This window comes from Rhododendron vialii, chromosome 4a (genome assembly GCF_030253575.1).
Source record: "Rhododendron vialii isolate Sample 1 chromosome 4a, ASM3025357v1".
Classification (NCBI taxonomy): Eukaryota; Viridiplantae; Streptophyta; class Magnoliopsida; order Ericales; family Ericaceae; genus Rhododendron; species Rhododendron vialii.
The window spans coordinates 10922544-10931114 of record NC_080560.1 but is presented as its reverse complement, the minus strand read 5'-3'; the positions used below and the strand labels follow the sequence as shown (position 1 = coordinate 10931114).

The 8571-nt window shown below is 37.0% G+C and overlaps 1 protein-coding gene across 1 annotated transcript; it reads right to left on the bottom strand.

The window, feature by feature from the left end:
- Positions 1-69: 69 nt before the first annotated feature.
- LOC131323138 (OPA3-like protein) lies at positions 70-6225 on the bottom strand. The gene is made up of 4 exons (XM_058354783.1): positions 5883-6225; positions 4072-4206; positions 1667-1753; positions 70-651 (listed from the first exon to the last, which is right to left on the bottom strand). Exons 1-4 carry the CDS (start codon positions 6009-6011, stop codon positions 517-519), a joined length of 486 nt encoding a protein of 161 aa, XP_058210766.1. The 5' UTR covers positions 6012-6225; the 3' UTR covers positions 70-516.
- Between the last annotated feature and the right edge of the window lie 2346 nt (positions 6226-8571).

Sequence of the window (8571 nt, the reverse complement as noted above, 5' to 3'; positions counted from 1 at the left end):
CAAGTTTGTAAAATTGACACTTTTTCTTTTTGACTTTTCAAAAAGAACAAAACTTGAAAACATCCAAAAAAAAAAAAGACAAATAAAATAAGACAAAGGGAGTAGTTCGTCATTTTACATCCCACACTAGCAAGTACTCCTACTTGTTATCTTTGCACAAGCATAGTACTATAGATACAGGTAAGGTAACACCACACTATAATGAAACAAAGAGGACAACCAGCTTTCATACATTTGCTTCCCTTGGTTACAAATTAAACCGATCAACCCCAAACTCAACCGGCCAATGCAAGAAAAATTCTAAATAATGAACGTAGCCGAAATGGTTTCCTGTTGAGGGGAAAACCGCCAATGGACTCTCTTGTTCGTTAGATCCAGATTGTGCTTGAAATCTTGATTTGTGGAGAAAAGAAAAGGAATAGAAAAGGTAATGCAAACGCATGGGGATTTCTCCAATATTTCTCTCCATAAACTCAAGATCCAAACACAGCCTTAAAGTATTATGATGCAGAGCTATCAAGTATGTTTCTCTTGTCCATCTCCGGTGTTGTGACCATGCTGGAAGTTTAACATATGTTGCTCCATCTCTGCAATTTTGTGCTTTAGAAGCTCCAATTCTCTTGCTAGATCTTCGTCGCGTTGCTTCATTGCCTAACATAACAGAGACAAAGGATAGAATGATGCATCTTCGTTATGCATAGAATCGAACCCATCATACCAGACACCAAATTGAAAACAGACTAGGCTTAAAAATCCCCTTGTTTGATGAACATACTACCAGTAACTTCATCTAGTAGAAAATCCTGTCAGAGTATTGGTATGTGTGAGACATAAAACCATAGAGAAAATGAATGCCTCCAAATGTAGGAAAACGAAGTAGAACTTATAAAGCAGCCAGCGCTCATAGTATGACATACTGTTGACACCATCATCGGTAATCTTGCGTTTGGATCTCAATATCCCTTCTACAGTTAAACGGTACGTTGATAAGTCACCAAGAAGCGACTTTGATACCAACTTAAAAAAAAGCACCCTTACTCCATGTAAACAACAAATAAGTATGACATAATTTCTGTCCATTTTGAAACGCCGAGAAGTTGAACACAATATTTCTTAAAAGTAGTGACGCAGGTGAGGCGGGAACGGGCATGAATTGGCAAAAAGCCATGACATGTGTTAAAGCATCCAACTCAAAATCAATTGGCAATAAGTGGAGAGGCCGCCCAGGCTCATATACTCCCCCGCACGTGCGACTCCTGATTTGCACGTGCAGAGGTAAACAAAGAATCCAAAATACAGGGATCACAACGAAACAAGATGCACTTAAAGGCAGAAACAACGGGGTAATCAATCAACTGTCCAAAAGCCTCGGAACGACTAGCTCCAATACCATGTTAAAGCATCCAACTCAAAACCATTTGGTGATGAGTGGGGAGGCCGCCCAAGCTTATATACTAGTTTCGGAGGTTATAATTAACCAATGTGGGACAAGCTCTAACAACATGTAACATGAAGGATCTACTCAATGAGAGCACCATCACTCTGTCCCTCAAAAGAAGTAGAAAGCCCATGAATAATGGAACACAATCTGGAGGCCACTTAACACAGTTATGAAACAAAATGAAAGCGGCAAGGAAAGTTTTAATGACACAATAAGGAAATCAACCTGTATTTCTTGTTTCCTCTTTTCCTCCTTCCTAGCTTCTGACCTAGCACTTCGTTGCACCTCAAATATAATAGCAGACCCTGCAACCTAATTAGATAAAAATATCATTCAACAGTATGCACATTTTCAACCTAGAACATTGTAAAACTATACCTTCTCTAATACAGTCGCATAATGAAAATACGCAAGGGGATGGTAATTGCCTCATAAACAAAATAAGGAGATAACCAATAAACTGTCTCAGTTTACCCTCATACCAGGTCATCTGCTGCCCTGGAAACAAATTATACAAGAACTAGTACTAGAACCAGAACCATTATTGAATATGTCCAATGCAGTATCCAGTCCCAGTAATGGATTGGAAAACACACAGATATTTAATTCGTGTAGGAGAGCACAGAAAACAAAATTCATGTGGACTGGAATGTGTGATTACAAACGACTATTGAAAAGACGCCTATAAGCTGCCAAAACGGAAATGCCATCCACCCTAAAAGGCACAAGTACTCCAAAAAAGCCCCTAACGAGTACTGGAGACCCACACGCACACTGTTACCCAGAAACCCGGTATGACAAATAAGTATTACAATTTTTTATGTAGGATACAGGAGAGGTACAGTTTGGATACGAGTGTTGCTATATGTACCGACCACGGGGAGGGAAAACGTACCGACGGCCGCCGGCGGGCCGTCTCCGGCCACCGGACGGCCGATCCGAGCCGTTCAAAAATTCTAAAAAATAAAACCGAGGGGGTCAACGCGGGAATCAAGGGCATCCGAGGTGTTTAGGGTGCTTGATCAAAGCACCCTTTTTTCGTGTATATATGTGTGTGTACATATATACACGAAAAAAGGGTGCTTTGATCAAGCACCCTAAACACCTCGGATGCCCTTGATTCTCGCGTTGACCCCCTCGGTTTTATTTTTTAGAATTTTTGAACGGCTCGGATCGGCCGTCCGGTGGCCGGAGACGGCCCGCCGGCGGCCGTCGGTACGTTTTCTCTCCCCCAATGGTCGGTACTCATAGATTTTTCGGTTTGGATACAGCAAGGTTCATAACACAATTTTGATATTTTCAATTGAGACTATTTATAAACAGGATATCTTATGGAAATTAGAAAGCAGCAAAAATGTACACTAATTAAGTTGTTCACCCCAGAAAGGAAAGAAAGAACTAGATCATCATTCAACCCCAAAACCAAAAAGGCCGCACTAAAATCAAAAGATGAAGACAGAGATCAAAGGCCAGTCCACAAAAAAAAAAAAAAAAAAGCCAGTCCACAAACAGTGAAGACGTGAAGAGGAAGAAGATCAAAGTCTGCTAAAATAGAGACTCCAAGGTCAATTGACACACTCTCTCTTGTAGTCTTGTTTTCCGCTTTCCAATGCTACTAGGCAGCAATTCTTTTCTGCCGGTAAAGGGGACGAGTACCTATTCAAACCCCAGTTCTACCAAAACCACTAAGTTAGCAACATAAAACTGGTTCTTTAGATCCCCTATGTGGTCATTGTGGAGAAGTGTTACCCTTCCTAAGAATCTTTGGTTGAATATAAATGGATTGGCAGTGTGGGCATGGCTTTCATGGTAAACAACAAAATTTCATGGCAGTCAACAAATTTACAAACAAATACTGTACTAAGTACAGAATACAAGTTCCTAGTTTAAATTTTTATTCCAAAAAATGTCGGCTTGCATATTTACGCTGATTATAAATTAATAGTAAGTGTAGTTTCAAGTTGTCATGATTATAATCGCAAGTTCACCACAACTACCAATCACCTGCTATGGTAAAAGCACTGAGAGTCAGTTTTTTCCTCTCCACTAATCATTCATACTAACACAGTATATGGCTCAGCTGGCTCTCAGCCTTGGAGATAGGGCTGGGAATTGAGAAAGCAGATGGCCGATCAAAGACATCCATTACTCCATAACAGAAAGAGAAAAAACAGCAGGGGCTCCCATTAAAATTCCTTCTCCACTGCAGTCAAAACTCCCACCCGCTCTAGCATTCTATTTAGGCTACAAGAACTGCATCAAGCATGCACATGGACTGATAAAAAAAATTACTGTAGCCAACGGTTCACATGAGAAGTCTGATCATCCAAAAAACGAAACTAGGTTCAAGGTACTTGATTCATACAAGTTTTGAGACAATTATGACCTCATATCCATGTAACTGACCAATCACCACTCAGCATTCACATGCAAACTACTAGTACAACACCCTGAAATCAGCTAGTCCAAAATTTAGTCCTGCGAACAAATGCCCGCAGGTATGAAATGTATTAGAAGTTAGGACTTACAAACATAATCTATCTCAAAGAAGAACATGGTTGGATATGCAATCAAGTTTTCACAAAAGACTTGATGCTAAAAAGAGTAGAAAACCACATGATCAATACTACCGTAAACACAAAAAGTTCCCCAACAAGATCCGCAGCAGCTTGGACGGCTTTCTCCTCATTTAGAGGACGAATTGTAACATCAGTTGCACGACCATAAATGCGTCTTTGCACATTTACACTGAATCGATGGTTTGCCTGACAAAAATTCATCATACAAAAATCCAAGATGCATCAGATCCACATTCCACATACAAGGAAAAAAGACACTGACCACTGGACTACATATCCAGAATGAACTACAAAGCGAATTACAATTCCATTACTTTAAGTATAGGAAAATATTTGATGAAGGTTAGAGAAAGGTATGGTCAAAAAAGGTATTAGAAAGCCCGGATACAGGGTAGGGGAAATGCTGATGACATCAATGGTATTTATGCCGATAATTTTTCAGTGAATGTCCAATGCAATAGATACCAACACATCCATGTCCTTTGTGTAACTTTGACAAACAATGTGCCAAGAGTCATATGCAATCAACAAAACATGAACCAATTTCAGAGCATATATAGCATTTGTTTAGTTTCTTGCATGACATAACATCTCAATCCCGGCTGAAAATCGGACTACTTGGTTGTAAAGTGGCATACTCCAATTCAATTAACATAGTCCCCATTTTCGTTTATCCCGTACGGCGTGTACGATCTTGCAAATCTAAAAACAAATAGGAACGAAGCTGGGTCTGAAACTAACCAAGAACAAAGCTACTACCCGTCTTCATTTAAGAAACCGCCTATAATCAAATCAACACCACAAATGGTAACGCTTATATCCTAATCCAATTATTCGTTTCGTCAAAAATATTACTACTTCGTAATTTTGCATCGAAAGAAAATAAAGAAACAAGTTCTCCAGCTATCTACATATGCAGTTGGCTAAATATATAAAAATCCTAAGAAGGTAATCATGAAAGCAGATATGACTCTTAACCCATCTGATTGTATCTCATGCCTTGCAAAATTGAGATCTGGGGTTCGAGTCTATGGAGAGACATTGAACCCCCTTAGTTGTTAACACACTAATTCCCCGATAACCCCTTTGATGTATAGAATATTGGCAAAAAAAATTCAAGAAAGCAATGAGGAAGAATAAAAAATCGATAAACTAATAAAGTAAACCGAACACATGGGTTAAACTTTTTTTTATTAACGAGTGTCCGGGCCAGTTTGTGAGTATTAGCCACATCGATTAATTTGGCGCCTTGAAATTAACCACCGGTCAACCCCTCCTGCGCCACAAGGTTTGGATTTTTCGGGAATTCAAACATGCGACCTCCCCATGGAGGACAATTGTGTATTAGCTTTTTCTCATGTCCAACTAGCCAAAACCCTTGGGATTACATGGGTTACACTTTGCAAACTACGATAACACATGCATTGATAATATATACATATTCATATATCGGGGCAGTTCCAACTTTCGAAGACACATATTTTGACAAATATCTTGTGTGAAACCCATTTTGAAGTCTCACGCAAATGATCGGAGTCGTTCAATTTGTTTAAAAATATTTTAAAGAGTTCCTGCAAAAAATCAAATCATTTGGATATCTGTAAGGACTTGATTGATATTTGTCTCTAAATTTGGCAGGATAAACACAAAATAAATCGAACAAGCCACAAATATCCGAATCGAAATGAGTTGCTTTTTTCAGTAACTCTTAAAAACATGTTTTAAACAAATTGAATGCTCCAATTATTAGCGCGGGGCTCCGATATTTTTATATCAAATATGTGTCCCCGAACCGCTCTTAGATACATATACTCACATATACGTATCGATAGAAATGAAAGGAGGGGGAGAGATGACGGGACCTGGGCAATGTCGACGATGAACTGTCGAAACTTTGGGTGCTTTCCAGCTTCTTTCTTCAGCCGATTAGCGATGGGTTTGGACGCCGTTCGAAGAGCTAGCGTTCCGAGCTTCACAACTGGTAATATCATCTCTCTCTCTCTCGGGCCACACCTTGTCTGTACGAGTCTCTCTCTCTCTCTCGGGCTACTCCTTGTCTGTACGAGATACAACGAGCATGCTGTATGCGCGAATTGAGAGCTCACACACCATCTGTTCGACCTTTGGATTCCCAGAGTGGAACCAACGCTACCGGCCAAAAGAACATTCTCCGGTCCGCCAGGTGGTAGTGGAAGTGATATAGGAAATATTACTAAAGTGGTTCCTATATTTTGTTTTTTGTGTTAAAATGGTCCACATAGCTTAATTAGCCTGTAGTTGTTTTTTTTGAACTGTCGAAAATTCTCATTAAGGCCCCATTTCATTTTTTCGTCTTAAAAAATACTCCGTAAGTATATATTTTTAATTTTTAAACTAAAAAAATGTATTTATGGAAATAAATTTTTAATTTTTTTTACATTGTTCAAAAGATTTTTATTAAACAATATTCATATTGTATATTTTTTAATTTCGATAAGCTCAATATTTTTAAGCTTGAAAATATAAACTTACTGTATTTTTAAGCACTTATTTTGAAAACTGAAACGGGACCTTAACTCAAAAAATCTATAGTTAAATGACTATTTTATTTGTGAGGGAAAAATAAAATTATAAAATTAATTTTTCGACCAGTTACAATGATAGCTTCATTGTAGAAGATTTAAATGTTATGTTTTCTTCTATTAAAATGCTTATGGTGATGATGAAGCTCCAGGCTGTTGCATGTCTCATTTAATTTTTTTTTTGGATCCGTGTGTCATTTAATTGTGTTTGTTAGTTTTTTTAAATCCAAAATTTTTAGTTGAGCATCTAATAAATTGCCGCGACAAATTTTTTTTTCGTGGCGTTGTACTTTTACCCTTTTCTTTAAATTGATACTAGCGTAAAACCCATGCAATTCCCCAGATTTTTTGATTTAATGTGTCATTGTATCCATCCTTTGGGGCTGGGTTTCAGCGCATGTGATATATTGTCCAATCTTTTGTTGGATTTCTTTTTTCTCTTTTTCCGTTTTTAATAAATTTTTGTCCATAAAAAAAATGAAAATTGATATTCGCGCTCCCAAAATTACTGAAGTAGAGCGCCATCAGTAATTTTGAGAGCGCAAATATCAATTTCCAAAAAATATAGTTAAAACTAGAGAACATAAGAACATGCCAAAATATAATTCTGTTTTTTTAAGGGGTTTTTGGAAGCCGGTCCCTTTTTTTAGCTTTGATTTCATCACAACTCTAAACGTAATATTTTTACCAATTTTTTAAAAATAGTCCCCCTACCCATGTGAACTGGTTATGTGAATTGACTATGTGAACTGTATATATTGGGGTTATGTAAATTATGTATTTTAATGTATGGTGGAACTATGCAATTAATGCAAATGTAGTTAAATATAATCAAACTCTCTCCTTAATCTCTCTCCCATGTGACATTTTCTTAATAAAATTCTTTTTTTTTTCATTTTTTTCCCTAGACTTTTCAAAATACCCTCAAATTAAAAAAAGTTTTCAAACTTCTTTCCATGCTAGCTCAAACATTTTCTCATTAAAAGTTTTCTATCTAATGTTAATTCATAAATAATGAGGGATAAATAATATAATAAGACTTTACATGTGCCTATAAATAAGGAATATTTAAATATCCATCCTCTTTATCCATGCCATGTAAGAATTTATCCCGCCCTTTTTTCATACTTATGTTTTCATCCTCTTAATGTGTGAAATACCCTTGTTACCCCTTTGCTTGTTTGATTCATAAATTAAAGGGATTCAAATGAATACCACAGTCCTAGATAAATCTTCTTGACTCCTAAATTAAAAGGATTCGGTTTCATATCACAATCCTCCAATTAAGTGAGAAACAATAGGATGATTTCAAATTTTCGAATGTGTAGATCACCAAATCCCAATGATTTCTACCTTCCTTCTTGATAAACCGTCTTTTTCCATTTTAAAATTTTTACATTCGTCTTAGTCCTTCTCCATCCTTTTTCCGCAATGGCCATCTTTGCATGATAAGTTGACCACATCTTTACATTTTTTCTTCATTCTTTGAGTTGGCCAACCGGACAACAAAAAATCATATTTTTCATTGATCTTATTACACGAAACATGGCTAAATTACCATAAAAAAAAAAAAGAAATAAGATGACATACTCAAACCGTTACATAGTTAAATAGTTAAATTACCATGACATTACATGGTTAAATTACCATGACGATTACAACGTGAACACGATAAATATCCCATGATTCGAACAAATATTTCATGGTAAACGGTTCAAATATGGTTAAATTACCATCAAAACAGGTTATCGTGATCAACGATTCATGGTTAAATTACCATATTGATTTCAACATTTCATGACGATTCATATACCGATAGGAACCCAACTTCCAAAAAAATCCATATCCCTTGTTGCTCCTCTGACTATCAGAAACCCATCACGGGGTATTGTCTTTGGTCAAATCCACTTTTGATTGTCAAATATTACGATCAATAGAAGGGCTAAAAGGCGGATCAAAAAAAATAAAAATAGAAGCGCTAGAAGATGGA